This window comes from Aspergillus wentii (genome assembly GCF_001890725.1).
Source record: "Aspergillus wentii DTO 134E9 unplaced genomic scaffold ASPWEscaffold_7, whole genome shotgun sequence".
Lineage (NCBI taxonomy): Eukaryota > Fungi > Ascomycota > Eurotiomycetes > Eurotiales > Aspergillaceae > Aspergillus > Aspergillus wentii.
In genome coordinates this window covers 1,752,032-1,776,954 of record NW_024467838.1, presented here as the reverse complement: position 1 = coordinate 1,776,954, position 24,923 = coordinate 1,752,032, and the positions used below count along the sequence as shown (strand labels likewise).

At 47.5% G+C, this 24,923-nt stretch overlaps 11 protein-coding genes across 11 annotated transcripts; 6 read left to right on the top strand and 5 right to left on the bottom strand.

Moving 5' to 3' along the window:
* Positions 1 to 252: 252 nt before the first annotated feature.
* On the bottom strand, positions 253 to 2,357 carry acuM (gluconeogenesis transcription factor RDS2; the record flags this gene model as incomplete). The annotated part of the gene is made up of 7 exons (XM_040837988.1): positions 253 to 304; positions 364 to 560; positions 629 to 1,383; positions 1,444 to 1,747; positions 1,846 to 1,863; positions 2,004 to 2,026; positions 2,141 to 2,357. The coding sequence occupies 7 exons, from the start codon at positions 2,355 to 2,357 to the stop codon at positions 253 to 255; spliced, it is 1,566 nt and encodes a 521-aa protein (XP_040686042.1).
* Positions 2,358 to 3,439: 1,082 nt separating this feature from the next.
* Positions 3,440 to 4,455, bottom strand: ASPWEDRAFT_117092 (uncharacterized protein; the record flags this gene model as incomplete). The annotated part of the gene is made up of 5 exons (XM_040828707.1): positions 3,440 to 3,592; positions 3,647 to 3,754; positions 3,813 to 3,977; positions 4,028 to 4,112; positions 4,190 to 4,455. The coding sequence occupies 5 exons, from the start codon at positions 4,453 to 4,455 to the stop codon at positions 3,440 to 3,442; spliced, it is 777 nt and encodes a 258-aa protein (XP_040686041.1).
* A 966-nt stretch (positions 4,456 to 5,421) lies between these two features.
* ASPWEDRAFT_117780 (basic helix-loop-helix domain-containing protein) lies at positions 5,422 to 6,705 on the bottom strand (the record flags this gene model as incomplete). The annotated part of the gene is made up of 1 exon (XM_040828768.1): positions 5,422 to 6,705. The coding sequence occupies one exon, from the start codon at positions 6,703 to 6,705 to the stop codon at positions 5,422 to 5,424; it is 1,284 nt and encodes a 427-aa protein (XP_040686040.1).
* Positions 6,706 to 8,373: 1,668 nt separating this feature from the next.
* Positions 8,374 to 10,079, top strand: ASPWEDRAFT_118064 (uncharacterized protein; the record flags this gene model as incomplete). Its single annotated transcript, XM_040828789.1, has 3 exons — positions 8,374 to 8,505; positions 8,617 to 9,807; positions 9,957 to 10,079. 3 exons carry the CDS (start codon positions 8,374 to 8,376, stop codon positions 10,077 to 10,079), a joined length of 1,446 nt encoding a protein of 481 aa, XP_040686039.1.
* A 397-nt stretch (positions 10,080 to 10,476) lies between these two features.
* On the top strand, positions 10,477 to 11,927 carry ASPWEDRAFT_140099 (cytochrome c oxidase assembly protein). The gene is made up of 4 exons (XM_040829396.1): positions 10,477 to 10,704; positions 10,784 to 10,853; positions 10,924 to 11,365; positions 11,421 to 11,927. Exons 1-4 carry the CDS (start codon positions 10,511 to 10,513, stop codon positions 11,468 to 11,470), a joined length of 756 nt encoding a protein of 251 aa, XP_040686038.1. The 5' UTR covers positions 10,477 to 10,510; the 3' UTR covers positions 11,471 to 11,927.
* A 213-nt stretch (positions 11,928 to 12,140) lies between these two features.
* ASPWEDRAFT_44453 (replication factor C subunit 5) lies at positions 12,141 to 13,727 on the top strand. The gene is made up of 6 exons (XM_040836268.1): positions 12,141 to 12,310; positions 12,371 to 12,993; positions 13,056 to 13,224; positions 13,278 to 13,376; positions 13,436 to 13,491; positions 13,544 to 13,727. The coding sequence occupies exons 1-6, from the start codon at positions 12,224 to 12,226 to the stop codon at positions 13,566 to 13,568; spliced, it is 1,059 nt and encodes a 352-aa protein (XP_040686037.1). The 5' UTR covers positions 12,141 to 12,223; the 3' UTR covers positions 13,569 to 13,727.
* Positions 13,728 to 13,964: 237 nt separating this feature from the next.
* On the top strand, positions 13,965 to 14,527 carry ASPWEDRAFT_175640 (uncharacterized protein; the record flags this gene model as incomplete). The annotated part of the gene is made up of 4 exons (XM_040831392.1): positions 13,965 to 14,014; positions 14,083 to 14,141; positions 14,195 to 14,335; positions 14,445 to 14,527. 4 exons carry the CDS (start codon positions 13,965 to 13,967, stop codon positions 14,525 to 14,527), a joined length of 333 nt encoding a protein of 110 aa, XP_040686036.1.
* On the bottom strand, positions 14,443 to 15,546 carry ASPWEDRAFT_44452 (mitochondrial 54S ribosomal protein uL16m). Its single transcript, XM_040836267.1, has 3 exons — positions 15,357 to 15,546; positions 14,827 to 15,291; positions 14,443 to 14,763 (listed from the first exon to the last, which is right to left on the bottom strand). Exons 1-3 carry the CDS (start codon positions 15,412 to 15,414, stop codon positions 14,591 to 14,593), a joined length of 696 nt encoding a protein of 231 aa, XP_040686035.1. The 5' UTR covers positions 15,415 to 15,546; the 3' UTR covers positions 14,443 to 14,590.
* ASPWEDRAFT_140090 (replication factor C subunit 1) lies at positions 15,520 to 19,399 on the top strand. The gene is made up of 5 exons (XM_040829395.1): positions 15,520 to 15,845; positions 15,918 to 15,942; positions 15,996 to 16,083; positions 16,141 to 18,566; positions 18,626 to 19,399. The coding sequence occupies exons 1-5, from the start codon at positions 15,759 to 15,761 to the stop codon at positions 19,228 to 19,230; spliced, it is 3,231 nt and encodes a 1,076-aa protein (XP_040686034.1). The 5' UTR covers positions 15,520 to 15,758; the 3' UTR covers positions 19,231 to 19,399.
* A 122-nt stretch (positions 19,400 to 19,521) lies between these two features.
* ASPWEDRAFT_44450 (Sin1 family protein) lies at positions 19,522 to 22,894 on the top strand. Its single transcript, XM_040836266.1, has 3 exons — positions 19,522 to 19,854; positions 19,946 to 20,428; positions 20,521 to 22,894. The coding sequence occupies exons 1-3, from the start codon at positions 19,832 to 19,834 to the stop codon at positions 22,589 to 22,591; spliced, it is 2,577 nt and encodes an 858-aa protein (XP_040686033.1). The 5' UTR covers positions 19,522 to 19,831; the 3' UTR covers positions 22,592 to 22,894.
* A 99-nt stretch (positions 22,895 to 22,993) lies between these two features.
* ASPWEDRAFT_161818 (HAD family hydrolase) lies at positions 22,994 to 24,079 on the bottom strand (the record flags this gene model as incomplete). The annotated part of the gene is made up of 1 exon (XM_040829818.1): positions 22,994 to 24,079. Exon 1 carries the CDS (start codon positions 23,951 to 23,953, stop codon positions 22,994 to 22,996), a length of 960 nt encoding a protein of 319 aa, XP_040686032.1. The 5' UTR covers positions 23,954 to 24,079.
* Between the last annotated feature and the right edge of the window lie 844 nt (positions 24,080 to 24,923).

The window sequence follows — 24,923 nt, the reverse complement described above, 5'->3', positions numbered from 1 at the left end:
TTACTGGAGAACTTCCTTGCGGTAGCTGTCCTTTTTAATTCCCCGTTAAACAGACCCGAGAAAAGATATGATACATCTTGTTTTGACAGTATGTAGTTAAGGAAATGGATATCGAAAAAAAAGTACCCCGGCAATTTTCAATCAAAAAGATCAAAATAAGGAGCGACAGAAAACGGATATATGTACCAAAATGTGCCCTCACATCTATCTAAGAGATATCAACCAAATTTGCGCCGTTTTGAAGACCCGAAATCACTTGTTCTTGCGTTGTGATGGAAGAAAGTTTCCGATAATGAGTGACGGACTGAAAAAATATGTCACTATCAAATATAAAGGCTAGGATAGGTTGCACAGTTGACTTACATGTTATGTGTGTCTCGTCGAATCGTGAATGAAAAACAGCAGTTAATTCCCTCCCCTGGAGAGTTTGAATTTGGGTTTTTCAATGTGCAGCTGGTAAGCATCGCTTTTTGAGTGCTGTCGAAAGCAATAGCGCCGAACTTCTCCCAGTAGCTCACGAGCTGATCTTCCACAATTATCTCATGAATGGCAAGCTTTCCCTGGCAGAGATATGGATATCAGTATCTCTGGTTGCATTTGAAATAAGATTCTGTAGACGTAAACTCACATCTCGTAGACTTTCTATCGGAACCCCAATCAACTCTGCCATCTCTTTGTTTCCTCGAAATATTTCTCCGGTTCGTCTCCAGCAGCAAGCGGGAATGGCCATACTGGCAAAGACACGGTCATATTCCATCAGACTCCGTTCAAACCACATTTCCACGAGGATAAGCTCGATATCGGTCAAGCTCTGCATGCGCTCGCGGAATTTCGGTCGGAATTTGTCTAGCTGTCGAAGGATCTTCTGCCGTGATGCCTGCTGCATGTGTTTCTCCATATATTGATTCAATCTTGCATAACCCTTGACATAGTTGAATGGTTTCAACAAGCCAGCGTCATACTTTGCCTTGAGAAGCTTGTTCATCCGCTCTTCTGGTGGATCAGACCCCGAAGGATCTGCTGCCGTCATGTAATATGTCTCCCTGGCCTTGTCATTTACCACCGTGGAGTTCTGCTGTTGTATGGCGTCATTCTGAGTCGGATGGCTCTGTGCTGGTGGTGGGAGCTGCGATGGCGGAAGGAGAGATGCATTGGGCCCACCTAAGGTGGCCATGGAGTTGATCAATGTCGGATCAGAATAGATCCCATGCATGCCATCATTCTGAAACATATTGCCATCGTCAAGCAAGCTATTGCTGAGAAAATCACCGAGCAAGTTATACTCGTTCGTAACTTCGGGTGCGTTGAACATATACGAGGGGTGGAAGTTGTGCATATCCTGAAATTGACTCTGTCCCCCAAGCCATTCATTGTAACCAAGCACTATGAGGAATCCATGTCAGTAAAAGCCCCATTCAACAGACGGCTGAGCCTAGATCTTACTTTGTTGGGAGTTACCACCGAGACCCTGGCCCGGGGATGAAGAAATATCCCCATGCTGCACAGGGTTCACAGACGAAGGCGGGAGTCCGATGGTCCCATCGGCAAGGATTTGCTGACCGGCAGCATCTTGAACATCGACATTTCTAGGCATACCTTGGACGTTCGAAAACTCATTGTTCGAGGAAGCCTCGTCGTCCGGAACTGAATGGTCGTGTTCACTTCGTGACCGCTTCGAATGTTCCCTGGGCTCGTCGTGGCATAAGTGGCCAATATTGCGCTTTATACAACGAGTGCACGGGCGTTCCTGTGGTATTCCAGAACCTGTCAGTAATAGTCTTTTGCAGAAAGCAACATGTTTCACAAAGACAGCCTGTGCGAGCCAAATTTATCGGAGGGTCGTACCGAATCACAAGTCATATGCTGTCCCACACGAGCGAGTGCCCTTTCCGTTAGCAAATGAAACTTTGGTATAGAGATATTGAAAGAAGAAAAAACGGGGTGGTTTTCAGGCGTCGAGCTGGAAAGCCAGTTGGAAAGATGTTTGAGAAAAGGCGGCTTACCGATCGCCGACAGTAAACGCATGCTGCAAGCGTGGCAACCAGGTTAGCAACGTGGTCTTGACGTCTCGAATAAAGCAGAAGCGAGAATGCGCTACACCATCATCCTTGTACGATGCATGGCAGAGCCGGTTTCTTACCGTGATTAACTTTGCGACGCTTCTTGGGACTGGAGTGACCCCCCACAGCAGCGTTTTCAGGTTTGGATGATGGCGAGGTCTGCGAGTTGTTCTTGACGCCTGACTCCTGCCCAGTGACATCGGCCTCATTCGCGTTATAGTTCAGCTTCTCAGTTGTCCCATTTCTGGGCGAATTGTCGGGGACTGCGCCCGCTTGCGCTGTACTTTTCTCTGTCATCGATTTAGGCTGCGCGCAAAGCTGTTGCGCAGAGTCCGGCTCGCTGCTGTCGCGGGATAAGGAAATACAACGGAACAGGTTCGATGGCAACCTGCAGGCATCGACTGATCAGACTCTGCAGGAAACAGATCGTATAATAATAGCAATGCATATATTGGGAGGGAAAGGCGGTTTGCGGGTCGCAGGCGTGGAAGGGTAAGTAATAATTAATTATTAACAATTCGTACGAGGTTCCCCGCTGCAACGAGAATTGCGGGACTATCGGGCGGGCTCATCTTTGCCGAACGTCTCCGCATATTGGGGAACAGCAGGGTTTGCCAGCTTTTTTGGTCGTCTATAATAACTGCTTTTTGACAGTATGAGACAATTAATTAGTCCCAGAGCCTCGGGAAGGGGCTATGTACAGTAGTTGCTCCATGTGTGACAGGGGTACCTCGGTCTGAATCAAAGGGTTGTACAAGGCCTATGCCATCGACAGATATTCTATCGCTAGCTGCTTGGGACTACATGATCAGCAATGCGATGCACGTCGCCGATTCCTCTATACCAAGAAGAGTACAGACACAGAGAGAAAAGGCACATATTATCTAGTAATGAAACTAAACAGTAGTACTATGTACATCCATCCATGATAACATATATCAGCAACCTGTCGGGGTAATCGTATTTCCACTAAGGCCGATGGTGGGATTTCTCGCGTTCAACAATAGCCAACAGGTCTAGCTATGAGCTGTCATCTGTGTCATGACACTCATTTGGAAGGCTCCAGACCCCTCACGTGCCCATACTCGACAGGGAAGCTATTCAACTGGGTGGCTGATTAATGTCTCCCCTGCTATTCACTGTTGCACAGCAGGAAAAGCACGCAGGTTGGCGCTTTAATTTAGTCTGGTGCAGTAGGGCTCGGTGATCTAGGCGCTAAGGCAAGGGTATCGTGACTATCCTGCAGACAGCTAATGAAGTGCCCTTGGCATGTCACCTCTGTAAGCAGTAGCCACAAAATACAGCATTAGTGACCGAGGTGATGTCATGAGAGTTCGAAGGTTGTTTGTATGCGTTGTTATCCATTATCCATGGAGCATTCAGTCCTCAGGCAAGGGAACGAAGCTCAATGCTGCTTGTGATCGTGTGATTGCATCCCTGAGACCTGCAAGGGGGGCGGTGTTATTTTGTATGGATTGTAGATGACTATTCAGCTGTTTTATCAGTCCCAGAGCCTCTGGATCCGCCTCAAGCTAAGAAATAATGATCAGTATAAATTTGTGTACCAACAGAGCACCAAGCCATACCTCGTCAAGTGTTACTTCAATATTTTTCAAGTTCGGAATTGTAAACTCAGACCTAGCCTGATTCTGGGTATCGGGTATATTGTCGAGTTTTCGAAGTACAGGATGTTCCTTTGGGGAATGAAATATTAGTTGCAATGCTCGTAGTATCAGTATCAAGTTCACGCACATTCTTCATCTGCCTCTTCTTCTCTGTCTCTGCTCGCTTCGCATTTTTCTCCATTTCTTGCAACTGCTTTTTCTCCTTGGCAAGCAAAGCCTCTTCCTTTTCAACCTCAGCTTTGAGGAGATCGATGCTATCCGTGACGGTAGCCAAATTAGTCTCTAAAGAACGCTGAGCAAGAGTCAGAGTATATTCAGAACAAATTAAAGAAGGCCACCCACATGCTCATCAAGCGCCGCTTCATATTCGAAATTCGAGTCTTTTGTTACCGGCGGAAATGGCATTCGGGGGAGTCGCTTTCCGAGACTTAATTAGAGGGCACAAGTTAGTCTTATCCAAATAAACGACCCTTCAATAAAGTACTGATAATTCAAGGCCCATACTTTTTCACAACGACTTGGACAGCGGCTTGCGCCTCAATACGTCTGCGCTCATTCTGCTGTCGCACGATGACCGGTCGTTCGAGGGTTCGAAACATGTCGCGCACCCTATCCTGAACAGGTTCTGGTAGAGTAGTCCATTTCGATTTGATAGTACGTTCGGATACATGGCGAATATGGGGTTTCAGGTAGGCGAATTGCTTATTGCGCGCGTTTTTGTTGTTGTTTTGTTCATCCCCATCTCCGGAATGCTTTCGCTTAGGAGGCATATTTGGGAAGTATAGCCTTGTGGTGGTAATGAGAAGCTGCTTGCAAGAAAAGCAGTAAAATAATCGAGAATCAATCGACTTAAAGAGTCAAAGTTACTTCGTTCCTTGATGTGCCTGTTTTGAATCCGTTGTCTGAAAGATGGATCGTCGGTCAGCATGGCAGTATCTAATTAAGGCGGTGAGAGATCTTGTCACATGCCAGAGACTAAGGGGTTGCGGGGTCAAAAGCGGCACCGGATCATCCACCATTTTCTCCCCCCATCATCGTAAGGTAATATGCAATACATGCAATAGCGCCCGTTGGCTGTCAGAATGTCTCAGGGTCTTAAGTTTCATGTCTATTATCTATCACTGAATTTTCATGTGATTGATCATTGTCAGATCTACTAAGTTAGCACATGAAGTGGATCTACATCTGGAACATATTGTGCTAATTACTAAATGCTGCTCATAGTTTGAAATTGATGCTATTCAGATCTATTGATTGCAGCTGATACATGTGCTTTTACCAGTGGGAATTAGATACATGCATTTTGAAACTATATATAAGGCTGTAAGTATGTAAGTCAGGGAGCATGGCACTGACAGGACTACCAGAGCCCGGGCAGCACATATGTACCTGCACATCAGGTCATCAGGCAAGTTTGCATTACGTGATAATCTGTAAATACCTACCAATCCAATGCATTCCACCCGAGACAGATATAAAAAATAAAAAGAGGTATCAAGATCCGTCGATCATAAACAGAAAACAAAAGAAAAAGAATCCTCAAACATTTCTTCAGGATGAAGAATCGTCAAGAGAGATTATGTCCACCAAATCAAAACGCCCCATCTCTGTACATGCATATCCTGTCGTGTCGCTGAATCGCTTGAAGTCAAGACGATGTATAGACAGATCAACCCCCCACCCCCAGCAAAGTGGAAAAGAAGGAAATATCGTGGTCACGTAAAAAGAAAACTAAATCATCGTGGCATCACCAAGCCATTCACTGCTTTTAGATCCGCTAGCTGTGCCCTGAGGATCTCATTTCCACGTATTGTATCCTCCAACCAGTCTGCGGCTTGGGTAAGCATGGCACTTTTGCTGAATCCTCCACCTCTTAGTCCAGGCACAAGCGAGCACATCTCATCAAAGCCTTGCCTGATAAGATTCCGGCGCTTCTGCTCAGAGAGAATATGGTTACTCCGTTTCTGGTCTTCAGTCAGATTCTCTCGCGCAGATTTTGCCCCTTGTGACATTCGTGATTTTCGGAATGTATCATTGGATCCCCGTCTGGTTTTGCTATAACCGGGGCCCTTTGATCTTCTTGACTTTGGTCTGTTGCCATCTGCATCTGAATTTTCGTCATCCTCTTCTTTTACCAATGTTTTCCGTCTCTTGATGGGCTGCAAGTCATCTTCCACAGTATTCCCGTACCCATTCCGTATGTCATTTTGCGAAACGCTGGTATTCGACCCAGCCCAGTGCATATGGTGACCAGTTGCCATTCGATCTGGGCTGGGGGCTCGAGTATTGGCCGCGCTACTCTGAGGCTCGAGACACTCCAGATTGTCAAGCAACTCCTTTGTTCGCTCTTCTTCATTGGGCTGGTCGGCTGGAGCGATATAGCCCTGATCCATGAAACTAATGTCCGATCCCCAATGAAGAGGTCGCACTTTTGCCGATGCTTGTTGATCAGCAGACATTGGTTGATGCACATCGAAAAGCATCTCCGAAGTATGGAACCCGGACGGTAGACGTGCACGGAACGGTGCGTTTGGTTGCTTGAATGAGGCATGGTTACTATGTTGCAGGTTCTTGCCGTGTCCATTCATATTTGAGCTGTTGCCGTTCATCTCGGAAAAGGTATTTCCAGCGAAAGGTTGGTGATTGAAAGGGTTGGTGAATTCAGGTGCGTTCATTCCGTTTTGGTAGAGCATCGATGCAGCCGCAAGAATGTCCGAGCTCGCACCCGCATTGTTGCCCATAATATCTCCACCGGCTTTCTCTAGACCACGATGAGAGTGTGTCGGCTGTGAAAGTGATGTTGTCGATCCCTCAAACGTCGGGGGAAGCTCATTTGACCATTCGAAGTTGTTGAAGCCACCACCAAGATGCTTGTTCTGCTGGCCACGCAACCAAAGATCGTTTGAGAAATGATTCGAATTCATTGTAGTAAAGAAATTATCCAGCATGTTGGACTCGTTGTCGTCAAGAAGAGCCGGACCAGGCGGAGGAGCTGGTGCAGGTTCGTAGGGAGTATCCATGGGCGAAAGGAAAGAGTCTGGAGCTATTGTCAGAGATGAAGAAATGGCTAATCGATTTTGAGGCACCTACAGCCAAACGGTCCAGGCTGAGAGGCAGCCTGGCCATTATGGACTTCGGGTCCAGTCATATTCATTGCGATGATTGTGTTGAAAGGAGCGACAAGGTGAGAATCGTGGCAAACGCTGGCCACCGTTTGTTACTGCTCTGATTGCTGAGGCAGTGCCGACATGCCTTGACTGGCCAGGAAGTTGTTGTAGATGAGAAGACCAGCAGTCTCGATTCTGGAAGAACGTCGTGATAGAAAGTTTGACTCAGAAACTCATATACTTTGACATCTGGGTCAGAAACCGAATTATGCGCGGGGATCGACGACCTTTTTTTTCCAGATACGGTCCGATTTCCGACAGAAAATAATACAAATGTGTATGCGACTGGACGGCGGGGCAAAGCCTCTCGGAGAGTTAACAGGAACACAAACAGCGCTTGGACGAAGGCAAAACCCCAGTATCTGGTTCATGTGTATTACTGGGGAGAAAGAAGGCGAGAGAACGATGATGGAATCTGGAGATAGCAAGCGATGGTGGAGAGAGAAGATGGCATGGCATCCGTTCGGCCTTTTCGAGGCGATCACATGCAAAAATTCTCTCTGCTGCTCGCAGTGCCTGGCAAGGTCGCGTGATGTAACGGCAGTACCGAAAATTGCGGGCTCGGCCTTACAAACACACGATACGGGCGGTAACGTTCTGTCCGGAATGCTCTCGGACCAATTACCTAAGGGAGAAAAGGCACTGATTTGTGCTGCCAACCTCGATCCAGCTTGTTTTCTTCTTCCCTGCATCAACTCTGATCGAACTAACTATTTGATCCAGAGGGTGGAACTGTGCGCGTTTTTCAGCATCATTTGACTCTTCTTCTGGTCTTTTTAATCAAATAGCCTTTCGATGCTCCGCACTTGGTTTCGAGGACGAATCCCCTCTCTCCACGGGCGATGTCAGTAGCCCCGGTTTGTGACTGTTGCTTCGGAAGATCGTCACCTTGAACCGTTTAGTCCGTACCCCTGAACCAGCTTTGCCATAAGTCTGCTTTTTAGGACCGAGGTCAAAAAAACTCGATGTTACACTGGATCCACGGCGAATAATTGCAATTGCACGGAGCTTTGCCAGAGTCTGTAGACTCACTCCAGTGCTCTGCTGCAGTAGCAGTAGCTGCACGGCAGGTATTTGCGTTAGTTTCCCGATACTGTAACTGCTCTACACTTGCATGACATCCCCTCCTTGCATCCCATTTTTTCGTATTGTCCTCGGCTTCCTTTGGAGACCGACGACCATCCATGCCGGCTTTCTATAGCTGATTTGACCCTGGCATGGCATCTTCTGTTGCTTCAGCGCCTGTTTCGTGATTGATGATTCTTCCATGAAACATTCGTTTCTGACGTTGCCTGAGGCAGACTGTATTGGTGATACTCATATTCTCCGTGAACTGGTAATGGTTTGAATGAGCCTCTGGCGTCATGGCTTCTACAGCAGTGCGCGGGCAAAGCAACAACATTCGGGTCATTAAACCGTAAGTTCCAAGTCATCCAGATCTCCCCATGGCCTCTCACAGTAGGGCGTGTCCCTCGGGAGTGTTACATGCTCGGGTGCCTTGTTGATATGTTGCTGAAGCTCATGTTTGGTTTCTCCTGTAGCATCCTACGCGCTTATGCACTTGGATATCTTTCTTCAACGACACCAAAAGTTATCGCAAGCCTTCGGCGACTTCGAGGCCATGAGCTGAGCTGCAAGGAAAAGCTCCAGGAGGTATGGCTGCCCTTTAATCTTTATCATCTTCACCCGCACTTATCTCTATCTTCAAATAATCCGACGACCGAATGGTTTCCAAATCATGAGCTAATATCAACTTCAATGTAGCTTTCTCGCGCACTGACAAGTGCCATTCGCTTGAATAGTTTCGCAACTTTTTGCGGTTTTCTGGTCGGGGGCTCAACAGTGTTTCCTGTTTTGTTTCTCAGATTGTGTGGGCTTATAGCTCGTCACCTTGGTTCAAAGCCTAAATTATTGGAATCTCGTGGGCTCGCACGGTTCATTCGATTCGTCTCTGCTCTTTTCTCTTCTTGGTTCAGTTTCCAGCTTCTAAACAGAAAGCCCATTAGTCTGGACAGAAGTCATAACAGTTTAAGCCAAGATACTACGGGCAAGAAAAATGACCCGAGTGAGAGTCAGACTGAAACCAAGCTTGGGGCACTAAACGCTCCTGACCTTGCTGGTAGGACAATGGATCTCACATTATTTACACTTACCAGAGCAGTGGATTCCATGGTCTGTATAGGTTGGTCTACTTGGCGTCATCGGCGTAAGTCCAAGAATCGTTGGACCAAAGCAGAGGATCTTCTTCCTCAGCTTGCAGACGCGGGTGTATTTGCCGCCAGTGCTGCAGTTGTAATGTGGGCATGGTTCTACCAACGCGACAGACTACCTAAATCATATGGAAAATGGATTGGGGAGGCAGCACAGGTGGATTCACGTTTAGTCGAAGCACTCCGTCGGGCTAGATGGGGCTCATGGGTATACGGAAAAGACACCGGTCAAGCACCCCTCCTTGAGTCTATGTGCAAGGACTATGGCTGGCCAATCGAATGGGGTGATCCAGCTAAAACAATCCCATTACCTTGCGAAATGGTCCACATGGACTGTGGTCCCAGCTGCGAAAAGCATGCTGCAATTCGTTTTCTTCGAACTTTCAAGTTCGCCTGTGCAACCTATATCCCACTACAAGTCGCATTTCGCCTTCGCGGAATGAAATCGATGTCAGCACTTACTCGAACTTTGACCGACGCCTTGAGGTCATCCGCATTCCTTTCCTCATTTGTGAGCATTTTCTACTACTCTGTCTGCCTTGCCCGAACGAGGCTTGGCCCGAAGCTTTTTGATCGCAAAACGGTCACACCGATGATGTGGGACTCTGGACTTTGTGTCGGGGCTGGATGTCTCATGTGCGGCTGGAGTATTCTGGTTGAGAAAGCTCGAAAGAGACAGGAAGTTGCACTGTTTGTGGCACCTAGAGCGGCAGCAACTGTTTTGCCAAGGTTGTATAATAAGAAGGTATGGTTGATTAACTTGACGACGTCACATCATCCCCCAGAGTTGAGGAGGGTTACACCTCCTGGACTGTCCCATCCCTCGGTGCTTAACCAAGCGTCGTGATCTCTTGGATGTGAATTGATGGCTGACTTTTATCATCTGCTATGTAGTATCAATATCGGGAGCGCATTGCCTTTGCAGTCAGTGCTGCTATTGTTTTTACTTGCTTGCAGGAGCGGCCCAGCGTGGTCAGAGGAGTCTTCGGCAAGATTGGAACAAGCGTGTTGAAATGATCGAAATTATAACTTTTCCCCTTTGATCCAGCATTCTATGGCGTTTCGGAAAGGCTGGCGGCTTTCTCGATCAGTGTTTCAACAGGATGAACTGCATTATCACTACGGAGTCACTAGCCCCATCTACCTTGATTGGCATGGCATTTTTATTGTAAAGCAAATACACTATGTTTATGGACTCGACACTTTCGGACTTTTCTGTACTTAATATATAATTATAAAATGCCTGATAATAAGAATCTCAAAGATCTCCAAATCTCAAGACCCCGGTCATAGCCCACTTGGTGATCTGAGCAGATCCCGATGCCCGGGGAGATGCGTTATCGATAAGGATTTTGCCAAGGGACCATCACGTGCCGCAGGTACTTTCTCCAAGTCAATGGATGCAATCAATTGCTCGTTGCATCCATGCTCTCATCAAGTCAATCATTATGTTCTCTCGTTTTGTCTCCCCATTGGGCAGGTTCCCGTTGGCTAGAGCCGTTCCCCGGCCATCGGTATACTCCAATGTGAGACGTTTCGACCAGCGATTTTTCTCCCGGAAATCCTTTTTGAATGCGCGGAGTTCATCGGCCTCTGCGCCGTTTAACACTCCACAGTCTCAAAAACGAAATGCGTCCGCTATGTAAGCTTGCTCCTGCGTATTTTCATTTCCCTCTGTTATTTTGTTTGCCCTGGATCGTTCTCATGCTAATATATCCCAGGTATTATACAGTTAGTGTGATTCTCGGAACCGTCGCTCTTGCTTATGGCTCAGTCCCTCTTTACAAAATGGTTAGTATGCTCGCCGATTATCTTCAATTGCAGGGTTTGGACGAAAACTGAGGTCTTTGCGCTGCTGCAGATTTGCCAACAGACTGGCTGGAGTGGCCAGCCTGTTACCACTCATCGCGGTGGGGGTGAAGATACCTCTTCGCGCGTGACTCCTGTTACGGACTCACGTCGCCTTCGTATTACATTTAATGGCTCGGTCTCGGACGTTCTACCTTGGAAGTTTACGCCGCAACAACGAGAGGTCAGGGTCCTCCCAGGAGAAACCGCCCTTGCGTTCTTCACAGCAACAAATCAAGGCCCGGCCGACATTATTGGTGTGGCAACATACAGTGTTACGCCCGGCCAGGTTGCCCAGTATTTCAGCAAGATCCAGTGTTTTTGCTTTGAGGAGCAGAAGTTAAATGCCGGAGAATCGGTGGATATGCCGGTTTTCTTTTTTATTGATCCGGACTTTGCAAAGGATCCTGCCATGAAGGGAATTGACACTATCACGCTTTCTTACACCTTTTTCAGTAAGCATTGGGCTATGTGGAAATACTGTCTCTGTTGCTAACCCATTTGAAACAGAGGCCCGATACGATGACAATGGCGTTCTCAAGCCCATGCCGTCTAACTGAAGAAACAATTGCAATTGGATGCTTTCTTCCTCCAATTTTGGACAAAGCATATGATAGCAACCTCACCCATTTTTGCCAGCCGGTTTCAGGATATCAACCCGGAATCTGGGACATGAATTGGTCTATTAGGGCTCAGATGTCTCTGGATAAATGTGAGGCTTCAACGGGCCCGTGCCCTTTATCGTGAAGCAAAAGGGCCTTATGAAGCCTTCCTCGTTGGAGACTTCTTGATCTCCAGCGAAGGTCTTTCTCCTCTCTTATAAAGGGATTTTGGATGTATTATATGCTTCTGAATTGTATATGTGGAAAAGTTGCTTTTGTACCATACCAGCGTATATGTACATACTAGATCGGTTATTGAATCTAAAGGCTGGGAATTTTCTACTTGATGAAGATAGTATCTACGTGGATTGCCACAATAATATCCCCAACTTCACTTGAACACTCATATCTTGGCTCACTCCTTCCAATGTTTTTATGACAATTAATATGCCTTTGCGAATGATATAATTATACATTGGGCTATGACATTAAAAATTAGTATAATTTTCTCAACCTCAACGGTGTTGCATACTAACTAGTTATTATGTACAGTGTAGTCAGCATAGTGCACGGTCCATCAATTAAGCGCGCGTTCCACACGACGCGTCCGCCTTCAATTATTCTATCCCGGTCCGCGACGTTCAAAGATCATCGGATATTCAAAGGCGATTGTATATCTAGAAACTGACAGAAGCATAATAAACCTCCAAGATGGCTTTGTTGGTCGATAAGCTACGACCACGAACTCTTGAGTCCCTGTCTTACCACTATGAGCTTTCCGATCGCTTGAAATCACTGGTAAGAAATAGCTGAAACACCTCGCGAAAACGAAGTTTCCCAATCTCACTTTTTTTCCAGGCTCAAAGCGGAGATTTTCCTCACCTTCTCGTATACGGGCCATCAGGCGCAGGCAAAAAAACCCGTATCATTGCGACACTTAAGGAGCTGTACGGTCCCGGAGTTGAGAAGATCAAGATCGACGCCCGAGTCTTCCAAACAACAAGCAATCGCAAACTCGAGTTCAATATCGTTTCATCAGTGTACCACCTTGAGATCACACCGTCGGATGTTGGAACCTATGACCGCGTCGTTGTTCAGGAATTGCTCAAGGAGGTTGCGCAAACTCAACAGGTTGACCTCTCCGCAAAGCAACGGTTCAAGGTTGTTGTAATCAATGAAGCAGACCACTTGACTCGGGACGCCCAGGCAGCGTTGAGACGGACGATGGAGAAATACAGTCCCAATCTTAGGTTGATTCTTTTGGCAAACAGCACCTCGAATATCATTGCGCCTATCCGCTCCCGGACCCTGCTGGTCAGGGTTGCTGCGCCGACTGAGGATCAAATCTGCTCGGTTTTGAAAAATGCTGGCGAGAAGGAAGGCTGGAATGTGGTAGAGGGTCTAAACAAGAGGATAGCGAAGGAAAGTGGACGCAATCTCCGACGAGCGCTACTCATGTTTGAGGCTATTTATGCTCAGAGGTAAGATTTCATCGCATTCACCGGATCTGGATAACCTTAGGCTGACTCGGGTTTGCCTTTAGCGAGAAAGTGACAGAGACCACCCCTATCCCGCCTCCTGACTGGGAAGCCCTCATTGCTTTGGTTGCAGAGGAGATTCTGGGTGAGCGGTCACCTGCCCGTTTGCTACAAGTTCGCGCACGGCTATATGACCTCTTGACTCATTGCATACCCCCTACGACAATTCTCAAGGTACGCAATCTAATACATAGATGTTCATGTCACTATACTTACTGATCTTCCAGACCTTAACTTTCAAGCTTGTTGCCAAGGTTGATGATACTCTCAAGCCAGACGTGATTAAATGGTCTGCTTTCTACGAGCACAGGGTCAAGCAAGGCAGTGTAAGTGCATACTAGCGATTCCACGAGCTAACCAGTAGTGTCGCTAATGCGCCATACAGAAAGTGATCTTCCATCTCGAAGCCTTTGTCGCCAAATTCATGCGCATTTATGAAAGGTACGAAAACCTAGCCTGTCAAAATATAAAAAACTGCTAACATATTGACCAGCTATTTGATGGGCATGGACTTCTAATATTGAGAAAATAATTGAACGAGTAATGATTGTATACTATTTAGCCAGCATCTCAAAACTAAGAGGGCGCTCAATGCATTTCTGATGGACATCAACTCCATTTGTCATCATTTACATCACTCAAAGATATCTTGCAATGCCTTGAAAGGAAATTTTGATTCGAATATCAGGTAATCTTTGTAGTTCAACAGGGATGATGTTTGGTCCTCGAAGGTGACGCCCCCGGATACGTCATACTTCCCCATCGCTCTCGACTGGGAAGAAGTTTGGAACTGGCCACTCTGACTTAAACTCCATCGTAACAAGTATTCTGGAATTTCATTCATTTTCATTGAATTTCTCGGAGTCACAAATTGATATAACAACTCACTTTTGTTATCCCTGATCAGATTCATCATGTCCAACTCGCAGCTTCTTGATATTGAGCCTGGTGGTGAAAACACCCAGTATGCCTTTGCCACCAGCTATACACTGGCTTGATCTTTCTTTTCTAACAAATAGCTTTAAAATGCAGGTATGAGTCTATTCGGGAATTTACGGAAACCCCGGCGAAGCAAACAGGACAGTTAGGAGGTACATCACTTCTCGCCGCAGGACTCATTCGATTCGTAGCTGACGAGATCTAGCCAACTCTACACATACAACCAGTCAAAAATGGACAACCCCAGACCCAGACGATGGCGATACTCTAGATGCAATTGAAGATAGTGAACTGGCCCGAACTGCGAGACTCGACACCGAAATCCAGGGTGGTAATAGTAGTAAAGGTATGGTAGATATTTCCCTCTATTTAACTCCTTATATGGAAACATCGACTTGGATGAAATTACAAAATAGAAAAAGGTGAAATCGAAAGCTGACGATAGTGTACACAAGACCCGAACCTCGAAACCCAAGATGGTGTACCGAAGAACAGGAGACAACAAGGGTATGGACCTGGTTCAGGCGTCGGAGCTTAAACTGTCGGGGAAATCATATACTGAATACATGAATGAGTTGTCGGGCGTGATGGTGGGAGGTTTTTATTGAGAAGCAGATGGGTCGGATGATGTCGACTTCGGAGGATTGGCGGAATTGTCTGCGCCCAACGCTGGGCTTCTGCGTGCTCGTTTGAGGCTTTCCAAGGTAACACCGTTACCAAGTTTTGTCAAACCAACAACAGGGGGATCGCCCTTCTTCACAAATTCCCAGAGACCTAGTATAATTGGATCAGTACCAATCGTTTCCTCTAGTGCATTGTAGTAGAAAACAAACTTACCAGGCAGCTTGTGGCCAGCCAGTCTGAATGCTTCTCTTGCAATCTTCTCGTGCAAGTTACCCTGAAGTTCGAAGACAATCCGGCTCACGGGAACTCTTGCTGTCCAGTAGTCGAACTTTCCCTTACCCTTACCCATACGTTGTTCATTTCCTTTCGTGTAAACACCGATGTTGGCGCTCACTCGCTTGTACAGAGTATAGTTCATACCCCTTAGCCGTCTCTTGATAGTTTCCTCTGCAATTTTGAGCGATGAAGCGGGCACTCGACGGTCATGGTCTTTCATGCGCAAACCATAGTCACCCCAAACAACAGTCGTACCCCGAGTCGAACCGCCAGTTGCGACATGCGGACGACCTTTGGGCGATTTCGATTTTTCCGCAAATTTTGGCGTGAGCCAGTCAAGGGCCGGAGAGGTAGTAGAGAAGCATCGGGAGAGCGGAAGGCCTGTGAATGATGTTGACAAGCCTATAACCCAAGTGTTAGCTTTTCCGCAGCAAAACTCTTCCGTTCGAGAACCTGCTAATTCGTACTGGTAGGCCGAAGGTAGGCCAATTGAGGCCCGGCAAACATTTTCAACTGCGGACCCATTGTGATGGTTGAGGCCGGCCCCTGATCGTGCGGAATAAAGTGGCTGTTGGTTGAATCTCGAAGACTTTCTGGCTATCGGCGTATCTGCAAGTCCGATCCCCAGTCCCAAAAGGGAAGAAAGTGCTGTGCACGTGCCACACGCGTGTTTCTTAGGTAATCCCGCGGGATCACGTCGCCGAACAGGCTCCAAGCGCGTCGCCCTGCCGAGAATGCATTTTGGTGCCTGTTGAGAAGAAAGGGAAAGAAAAGACCTCAAGGCTGCTTCGAAGAGCTCCGCTGATACTGCATTATACCTGAGATTTCTTCGTTGCATCGCAGAGCATGTTCTGACTGGTCAAATCATCATGCCCGCTGACATCAGGAGCTTCTTCGGAGGCAAGTCGAGCCAGGGCTCGAATAGCTCTCCCGCGAAGACGCCCGCAAAAAAAGAGGTATGTCAATTCGGAATTATATTATGCTAGATTCGGCATTCAGCGTGTGCTAATTCGAAACCAAATTTATAGGATTCGTCGACGGCCAGAAAGAAGCGTATGATTGCGATTCTATACATATTCTCCGATAGCTATCTAACCGATTGATAGGCAGCAGAAAGGTTGTGGACGACAGTGACGATGAAGAAGTTTTAGAGGTCAAGGCCCCCGCACCGAAGGCAAAACCCGCGGCTAAACCGTATGTTTCGCATTTGAGCCTGTGATCGCGCGCAGCTGCTGATCAATCTTTTTAAAGGAAGCCTGAACCGTCCAAAGGAGAGCCCACTTCAACCTCGGATTATTTCGCTTCTAGTAAAAAGAAGGGAAGACCTGCCAAATCTACCACTGCGGCTCCCGCCGTTAAGTCCGACGAAACCTCTGCCACTAGTCGCAAAGGCGAAGCTTCCCCGGCAGCAAAGAAGAGTCAAGATGAGGAAATTGTGGCGGAGCGACCTAAAAGGGAAAGTCGCCAGTCTACGAAGAAGGCCACGGCAATTGTTGAAGGTGACGCATACGGGGGTGACGATATTTTCGCTTCGGAGTACGGAAAGCCAGGCAAAGCGGACGACGATTACGTGGAAGAAGCTGCCCCCAGCGACAACGATAGTGACTTTGAAGAACTCGCGGTACAACCAGCAAAGGCAGCATCTGCAACATCAGGACGCAAAAAGAAGGAAGCTTCACCTGAGTCGGATGACGATGTGATCATGCAAGATATCCCGAAGCCCTCTTCGAAAGCTACGAAATCGGCAGCTTCGCGACCCGCTAGGAAACGAAAGTCAGAGGCGCTCCAGGATGAGGATGAAGATTATGAGGTTCCAAAAGAGACTAAGAAGACCACTGCTCGATCCAAACCGGCACCAGCACCGAAGAAACCACGAGCATCTCCCAGTAAACAGGATCGGCCCGAAAATAAGGAGATCCAAGACATCTTTGATAATATTCCAATGGTTAAGCCACCTTCACCACCGCCGCCGGCCGATGGCAAAAAGAAATTCAATTATGCTGCTCAAGCACAGCGGTCACGAACACCTCCTGGGGGAGGAAGCAATGAATTACCTGTCGGGGCTGAAAACTGCCTTGCCGGGTTGACTTTCGTTTTTACCGGTGTTCTTGACACTTTGGGCCGTGATGAGGGATCAAACCTGGTTAAGAAATACGGTGGAAAGGTCACTGGAGCACCGAGCTCAAAAACAAGCTACGTTGTTTTGGGAGATGATGCTGGTCCTAAGAAGCTCCAAACAATCCAGCAGCACAATCTGAAAACCATCAATGAAGAGGGTCTTTTCGAGCTGATTCGGCGGCTTCCAGCAAATGGCGGCGATGGGAAGGCCGCTGAGAAATATGAAGCGAAGAGAAAGGCTGACGAGGAGAAAATCCGCGAAATGGCTGCTCAGATGGATAGAGAAGAGCAACAGCGAAAGAAGGAGGAACAACGACAGAAAAAGGCCGCGGCCACCGCGGCGGCTAACACTCCCACCAGCTCTCAAACGCCTTCAAGCTCTCAGAACGCCAAGGTCGATGACCGGCTCTGGACTACCAAATACGCACCAACGTCAATGAATATGATTTGTGGAAACAAAGGTGCTGTAGAAAAGATCCAGGCCTGGCTTCGCAACTGGCGCAAGAATGCCAAGGATAACTTCAAAAAGCCTGGAAGAGATGGTTTCGGAACGTATCGTTCAGTTATGATTCACGGACCACCTGGTGTTGGAAAGACCACAGCGGCGCATTTGGTAGCAAAGCTCGAGGGTTATGATGTTCTCGAGACGAATGCAAGTGACACCAGAAGTAAGAAGATGGTGGAAGCAGGTCTCTCTGACGTCTTGGACACGACGTCCCTGCAAGGTTATTTCTCCGGCGCCGGCAAGAAGGTCGAGAGTGAGAAAAAGAACATGGTGCTGATAATGGACGAAGTCGACGGAATGTCGGCTGGAGATCGAGGTGGTGTTGGAGCGTTAGCCTCCATTGCAAAGAAGACACAAATCCCACTCATTCTGATCTGCAATGAGCGAAGGCTTCCGAAAATGAAGCCATTCGATGGTGTCACTTATGAGTTACCATTCAGACGCCCGACTGCTGACCAGATCCGAGCCCGGCTATCAACCATTTGCTTCAGGGAGGGCTTGAAGATCCCACCCCCAGTTCTTGACGGTCTAATTGAAGGAACGCACGCCGATATCCGACAGGTTATCAACATGCTGTCGACCGTGAAGCTGGACCAAAAGAATCTGGATTATGACAAAGGACGAGAAATGTCGAAAGCATGGGAGAAGCATGTTATCCTTAAACCATGGGATATCGTCAGCAAGATCCTTAACGCCCAAATGTTTTCACCTAGCTCAAAGGCTACGCTGAACGACAAGATCGAGCTGTATTTCAACGACCACGAATTTAGTTACTTGATGCTCCAGGAGAACTACTTGAAGACGCGGCCAACGTTATCAAACGGCTATCAAGGCAAAGAGCAAAAGTTGAAAATGCTTGAACTTGCAGATAATGCAGCTTCTAGCATTAGTGATGGTGATCTAGTCGACAAGATGATTCATGGCACACAACAACAATGGAGTCTGATGCCAACCCATGCCGCCTTCAGCTTCGTTCGTCCGGCTAGTTTCGCTTATGGAAATATGATGGAACGTCCCGGGTTCACTAGCTGGCTGGGGCAAAACAGCAAGCAAGGTACGTCCACCCCTAAAGTCGACTGTATCTTATGTGTTTTACTAACCTGATCGTTATAGGGAAAATGTGGCGTTACATCAAGGAGATTCAAGGCCATATGCGCCTTCGTTCGACTGGAGATCGCGACGAAATCAGACAGCAATATCTTCCACTGATATGGGAGAAGTTGGTCCGCAGGCTACAGAAAGAAGGCAAGGAATCTGTGGAGGAAGTCATCGACTTTATGGACAGTTATTTCCTTACCCGAGAGGATTGGGATGCTCTGCTCGAGCTGGGCCTGGGTCCCATGGATGAGTCCACTGTCAAGCTGGAGACACAAACGAAAGCAACATTCACGCGTCTCTACAACCAGCGCTCGCATCCTCTACCTTTCATGAAGGCTAGCAGTGTTGTCGCTCCGAAGAAAATGCCGAAGGAGAAGCCCGACATTGAAGAAGCCATTGACGAATCAGATGAGGAAGAAGTCGTTGATGAAATCAAAGAAGACGAGGAGGAAGAGCTTGATCTCAAGAAGGACAAGTATGTCAAGGTGCCTAAAAAGTCGGCCAAGGGCGGTGCGGCCAAGGGAAAGAAGACCAAAAAGGCGGCTGCGGACGATGGCGAAGCAGATGAAGACGAGAAGCCAAAGAAGGCTCGAAGTCGAAAACCCAAAGCCAAGGCTTGAGTGAGGATGTTGGACCGACGTTGTGGCGAATATCTTGAAGTATGAACGACAACTAGGACAGACACACCGTGTTTGCAGCATGTAGTGTGCATTGATGTATTACCAGATTCCGTGTATTATGCATTAGTATAGGTGTTATTGCTATTATTGAACTAGCCATTTCTCATTCACTATTCTTATCTGCTGTCATCAAATAGGGTCGTGTTGATTGAAATCGCATCGATCGTTCTGTTTCGGTGTGGCTTGGCTGATCGACTCGGACGATCTCCTGCCCGCCGTCGGCCTCACCTCGTCTTCCATCCTCCCCCTCAACCAGCGGTGCGGTGCAGTTGGGCCACTTTTCTCTCACAGTTCTTACTTTTACATTCTTTTTTTCTTTGTCGGGCTGGCCCTGTTTGAGACTGAAGCACTCCTTTTTTGTTATCGATCGCGTTGGAACCCCTCGGCGCATCTATTCATTCTACCTGCGGACCGCGACGATGCTATTCAACTATTGACAGCACAGCGCTTCTTCCCAACCCCAACTGAGTACTGTTCTATGATTATCAAGGACATTCATCATTCTATTCCTTCCTGAACCATCCATTACAGTCGTCTGAAAATGTCTCTCCTTCACAACGAAGAGTACGTCAGATTAAGCACCTCCGCCGGCTTACCCCTCTCTTCCCCTTCTGAAAGCCTCCACGAGATGGATCAAGAAATTAATGGCTTCTAGTTTTGCAATATGGCAGCTACGTACATCTTATCTATCCACGATCAAAGATGGGATAGGCGACCGTCTCATCAATGTCAACAATTCCGTCCTTAACACCCCCGGCTTTCGCGCGGCCGGCTGGTCTTCGCCCTCTACGAATATCAATACGCAAACTGCCGCAGCCCACATTAAGCGCACTTACTCCCCGCCCATTCCTACCACCGCTGCGGTGTCGTCTGAATATTATCGCCTTGGTGCCTCAAGAGACGCGAATGAAGCTAGGAGATCTAGACTCGGGTACGAGGGAGAAGACGAAGAAGGGGGCATGGTTACTGGCAAAAGCAACACAGATGTTATTGGGCGCAGGCACAACGGACGGGGTACGAAAAAGACACGCCGGAGAGACCGCCAACACCATGAAGATCACAGACCAGCAGAGGTGGATGAGGACGATAGCAGTGATCTGAGTGACGAAAGTGACGATGATGGGGAAGCCGCTTCAAGGTCAGTGATATACGTATATGAAACTTGTTTTACGTCCAAATACCTTTCTTCATCTTTTTGTGGTTAAATTTCCGCATTCTTACATTATGCAGCAACAAGATGAAATTCCCCAAGCTGCCCATACGGATTAGATCCGGGTCCTCGCCAATACGCGCAACCGATCGCCAGGAAAGACCGGAAGTTATGGTCACAGCTCCTTCGCATCATTCGAAGGCGAATAGTCACTATCGTACAGGATCCCTGGGGACTGCTGTCTCGGGGAGTCATCATCATCATCAGCGTCCGCGACGCGACACAACGACCAGTAGCGACTTGTCATCTGACAATGAAATGGATACCTCCTACAAGAGCCGACAGATCCAGTTTTCAGGTCAAGATCAAATCATCCATCATCCCGGGAAAAGACATCATGGAGCTGGGGGTACGGCCGAATCTATCAGCGTTAGGGATATTAATGGGCACGGTGAAGACTCTGGCGCTGAGTCTGTGGGATCAGCGATCTCTTCCGAGTTCGATGCCACGGCAGGATCTGGCTCGCTTCTTGAAGGTGTCGTCGGTATTACCGGCAGCCTGGACTCTTCATCGCCAATGGCGCTGATGCATAAGTTGCCAAATGGAACAGGCTCTCAATCTGCATCCCCGAGGAAACCCAAAACGCCAGCACCAGAGTTACAAGACTTGCCTCCTCCTAGGCCCATTAGCACGGTACAGCCTATTAGTTTACTTTCGACAGCGCTGAATGCGCGCAAGAAAGTGCCGACCAACCCGGTTGAGAAATTTGCAGTGCTCTCCGGTGAAGGGTTGGGTGATGCCTTGAACATCAAACTTTACGTGCCTTTCTCTTCCGATCCTGAAGAGCCATTAGACCTGCCGCTTGCTCGAGAATCTAAACTTGCAGAGCAGCCGGCCCCGGTCATTGTTGTTGAGGCCATTGGGCTTGCCCTCTGGAAATACTCCGAAGAGCGCTGTGAGCCGGCCATTGAGCGCAGCAAGTTGACAGTCAACAGGTGGACCCTTAGGATGGTAGAGGATGGCGAAGTGGAATATGATTTTCCAGCTCTGGGACGCACGTCGACTATTACTGATTTCACTTCGAACAATAACAGAGCTGCTGGCGCCAGAGGGCGGTCGAGGGGTAAACCGTATGACGAATTTGCTCTGGTGGAAGCCTCTCAATCAGAATTCGAGGAGAACGAGCGCCAGTTCCCACAATTCAGTCACGATCTTACTGCGGAGGAGAGCGGCGATCAGGCCACGACGCCCACTGTCCCGACACACCAGCAGGCTCAGCCGACTAAGGCTGCAACTACGCGACTGAACCCGATTCTTGGACAGCCATTCTCATCCGCTTTGAATGATAGTACCCTCACCCCAGCCGATCGGCCAGCGGTGCCCACTTCTCATGCCACGCCCCGCATGGGAGTCTCAAAGACCCTCAAGATCCGGTTCATCAATTTGGAGGCTTCTACCCATGTTATGACCATAAACACATCCACCGATAGCTATATTGCAGAGATTTTGGACACGGTGTGCAAACGATGGGGCTTGGACAAGGGCAATTACCTGCTAAAGGTGATGGGATCTAATACAATTGCGCCATTGGATCGCATGGTGGAAGCTCTTAAGAACATCACGGAGCTAGACCTCGTGCGCCGGCGATTTGGCGCAGGTCCATTGACATTGACCGGATCTCCTGGCAGCTCATCACCCAATGCACCTCTTCAAATCGACGGCAACAACAACGCCACCAGCGGCGCCACGACCAAGAAGGGCAAGAAAAGCCAGCAACAGGTTCTTTCCCCGCTCACCCAGAAACAGGATCTTATTGGAGGATATTACCGGCGTTATCACGTATTCCGCAAACAATCCATGTCTTTTACTGCGTCCAACCATAAGATTCTGACCTTTGACAATGACTACATGCACATTATGCCTGGGGACACCACCAAGGCAGGCTCAGACGCGAAGACGCGCTCGATCAATTTCAACGACGTTGTTGGATGCAAAGTGAGTCGACGACACCCCAAGAGCTTCCGCGTCGTGGTCCTCCGTGGCAACGATGCCAACGAACAGAAGCGGTATGATTTTGAGGCACGGAATCCTCTTGAAGCGGTTGAGATTGTCGATGAGATCAAGAAGAACATGGCCCATTATCGGATCTAGGTCTCGGTGTTTTGATGGGATTGTTCTCATTATTATATTAATTTACTAGCCTTTGGTTGGTAGTCGCACAGAGTCTGATGGTTGACTTGTATGTGCCGTAAAATTTTGAATTGAACATCTCTATGATCGATCTTCCTTGCACTTTTAGTAAATGAATAGTTCCTGTATTCACCACCACTAATTCTAAAAAGAATAGTGAAGTGTACATGAACTGGGAGTCCGATATATATTTCCCCATTTTACTATTCACTTTTACCATGTTAACAACAATATACACTATCAATATGATATAGGAAAACATGATGGTATACTAGTGATACCTAAACCCTATAGTACTATGTTATGTTCTATCTTCTATTTCCATGGTAACAAGTTACTATATGTCACTAACTGATGAGAAAACTACTCTATCAAACCTACCAGTTTTCCCAACGAATTAACACGAAACACTCCAGGATCATCAAACCGACAATCACGCTTCTCATCATAAAGCACAGCTAGTATACCCACCTCCTGAGCAGGAAGAATATCACGCACAGCGTTATCACCAACATAGACGATATCTCGCGCCGAGATATGGTACTTCTCCAACACAACAGAAAACAGACCATCAACCTTGGCCTTTCCAACCTCATTCGTTGTAACGATGATGTCAATGTACGGGCGTAGTCCGAGTTGCTCCACAGTCCATTCTTGTGAGTCTTGCGGACCTTCTGTTACGACTATTACGTTCTTATTGAGGGCTTTTATCTTTTCGAGGAGAGTGAAGGCGTGTGGTTTGCGTGTTAGGGCCGTTTGGAGGGATGCTTGATATATGGATAGAAGACGGAATAGTCGTTCTTCTGTGGTGTGTAGGTTATGTATTTGGAGGAGACAGGAGAATCGTTCTCTGCGATACTCTGTTGAGGTTCGTCCGTCGGAAAAGGCACTCGCGGTCTTGGAACGGAGGATATCGGCGTAGGTTGCTTTAAGGGTATCGATGCTGATATTGGATTCTTGGTGGATTGCCTCAAAGACGGAGGAGGATGCGTGGGAAGACGCTTTGCGGAATTCATGCAGTGTGTCGTCGAGGTCGAACCCGAACCAGGTTTTGGATGATAGAGCGGATCGAATGGTGGATAGGTATGGGCTGCATGATTTGAGGTAGAGAGTGCCGAGTTGGTTTTCGATCTGTTCTATTTCAAGAGTGGAGAGATGCATGTGGGATGTATCGTTCTCGAGTGGGTTGTTGTTGGTGTAGTGAATATGGTGTTGGGGGGGTTGAATGCCCCAGTGATCATATAGACTGGCGATAGTCCCTTTGGTGTCGGGGATGAGTTGTTCATAGACAATAATCTTGGAAGCAGAAGTATCCTTAATCATCTGATGGAATTCTTTATAGCAGACGATGAAAGCACCCAGATCATCGTATCCATGACTCTTCCAGTTGGCAAAGACACAGACTGGGTCTTGGATCAAGAAGACTGGGTTGGTCAATTTGTATGCAGCTGGAGTACTGGTTACTGTGCATTGAGGCAAGTTCTGAAGAATCTGTGTCACAAGTGTCGAGTTTGAATGTGGATAGGTGATTAAGAGTCGAAGATGAGGCTGTTTTGTTAGTATATAGGATGTGTATAGTGGATGGATGGAGATGACTCACATCTTGAACTTGGGTTTTATATTCAGACATGTTTATTGTACTTTGTATCAGTGTTCAGATGTTTCTGCAATATTGCAGATGGTCATCTCTTAGGTGGATGCTATTCGGATGTTTTGTCAATGAGAGCCAAGGCGTAATTGCTATTCCAGATGGCGTGAACTAGTCGCTTAGCATATCTAGGCAATAGTGGATGCTGTTTATCAATATATTGGCAATCCAGTCTATCAATATGACATCTGCAGCTGTCTATAAATACACATCGTCTGCAAGGAGGTTGCATAGTGACAATCCACTCTAATATGACACATTCTATATCTCTGATATAGACTGATATTCATGCTATGAGTCTTGTAGCATCTATAACCACTGTATATTGCCGATGCCATCGAATGACACGGATTTAGTCTCACCATCACAGCCACAATCATCTCAGACATGGTGTTTGACACTGAAACTGGTTATCTCCTTTTGTGCCTGATACGAATTAATGCTGTTTGAAGATGTTTGGATATTGTTTGCGTTGTTTCAAATGTGAAATGGCAGATGAAGCCATGGATACAATCACATGACTGATTCGACCTCAACACCACAGCTTCAAGTTTCATCCAACCCCAACCAACAACATCCGGATTATTCCCAGTCTATCGACATAGGGTTCCATATATCTCGGGTATGACATGATGACTCTGACCA

What these genes read in the sequence shown, in the direction of transcription:
- ASPWEDRAFT_44453 (XM_040836268.1), top strand. Translation starts at nt 12,224, where the DNA reads ATGGCTTTGTTGGTCGATAAGCTACGACCACGAACTCTTGAGTCCCTG. An exon ending in CCCCTACGACAATTCTCAAG is followed by an intron (nt 13,225 to 13,277) that starts GTACGCAATCTA and finishes CTGATCTTCCAG; the next exon opens with ACCTTAACTTTCAAGCTTGT. An exon ending in ACAGGGTCAAGCAAGGCAGT is followed by an intron (nt 13,377 to 13,435) that starts GTAAGTGCATAC and finishes TGCGCCATACAG; the next exon opens with AAAGTGATCTTCCATCTCGA.
- ASPWEDRAFT_140090 (XM_040829395.1), top strand. Translation starts at nt 15,759, where the DNA reads ATGCCCGCTGACATCAGGAGCTTCTTCGGAGGCAAGTCGAGCCAGGGC. An exon ending in AGACGCCCGCAAAAAAAGAG is followed by an intron (nt 15,846 to 15,917) that starts GTATGTCAATTC and finishes CCAAATTTATAG; the next exon opens with GATTCGTCGACGGCCAGAAA. An exon ending in GCAAAACCCGCGGCTAAACC is followed by an intron (nt 16,084 to 16,140) that starts GTATGTTTCGCA and finishes ATCTTTTTAAAG; the next exon opens with GAAGCCTGAACCGTCCAAAG.
- ASPWEDRAFT_44452 (XM_040836267.1), bottom strand. Translation starts at nt 15,414, where the DNA reads ATGGGTCCGCAGTTGAAAATGTTTGCCGGGCCTCAATTGGCCTACCTT. An exon ending in GGCCTACCTTCGGCCTACCA is followed by an intron (nt 15,292 to 15,356) that starts GTACGAATTAGC and finishes CTTGGGTTATAG; the next exon opens with GCTTGTCAACATCATTCACA. An exon ending in GGCTGGCCACAAGCTGCCTG is followed by an intron (nt 14,764 to 14,826) that starts GTAAGTTTGTTT and finishes CAATTATACTAG; the next exon opens with GTCTCTGGGAATTTGTGAAG.
- ASPWEDRAFT_44450 (XM_040836266.1), top strand. Translation starts at nt 19,832, where the DNA reads ATGTCTCTCCTTCACAACGAAGA. An exon ending in TCTCTCCTTCACAACGAAGA is followed by an intron (nt 19,855 to 19,945) that starts GTACGTCAGATT and finishes AATGGCTTCTAG; the next exon opens with TTTTGCAATATGGCAGCTAC. An exon ending in GATGGGGAAGCCGCTTCAAG is followed by an intron (nt 20,429 to 20,520) that starts GTCAGTGATATA and finishes TACATTATGCAG; the next exon opens with CAACAAGATGAAATTCCCCA.
- ASPWEDRAFT_140099 (XM_040829396.1), top strand. Translation starts at nt 10,511, where the DNA reads ATGTTCTCTCGTTTTGTCTCCCCATTGGGCAGGTTCCCGTTGGCTAGA. An exon ending in CAGTCCCTCTTTACAAAATG is followed by an intron (nt 10,854 to 10,923) that starts GTTAGTATGCTC and finishes GCGCTGCTGCAG; the next exon opens with ATTTGCCAACAGACTGGCTG. An exon ending in GCTTTCTTACACCTTTTTCA is followed by an intron (nt 11,366 to 11,420) that starts GTAAGCATTGGG and finishes CATTTGAAACAG; the next exon opens with AGGCCCGATACGATGACAAT.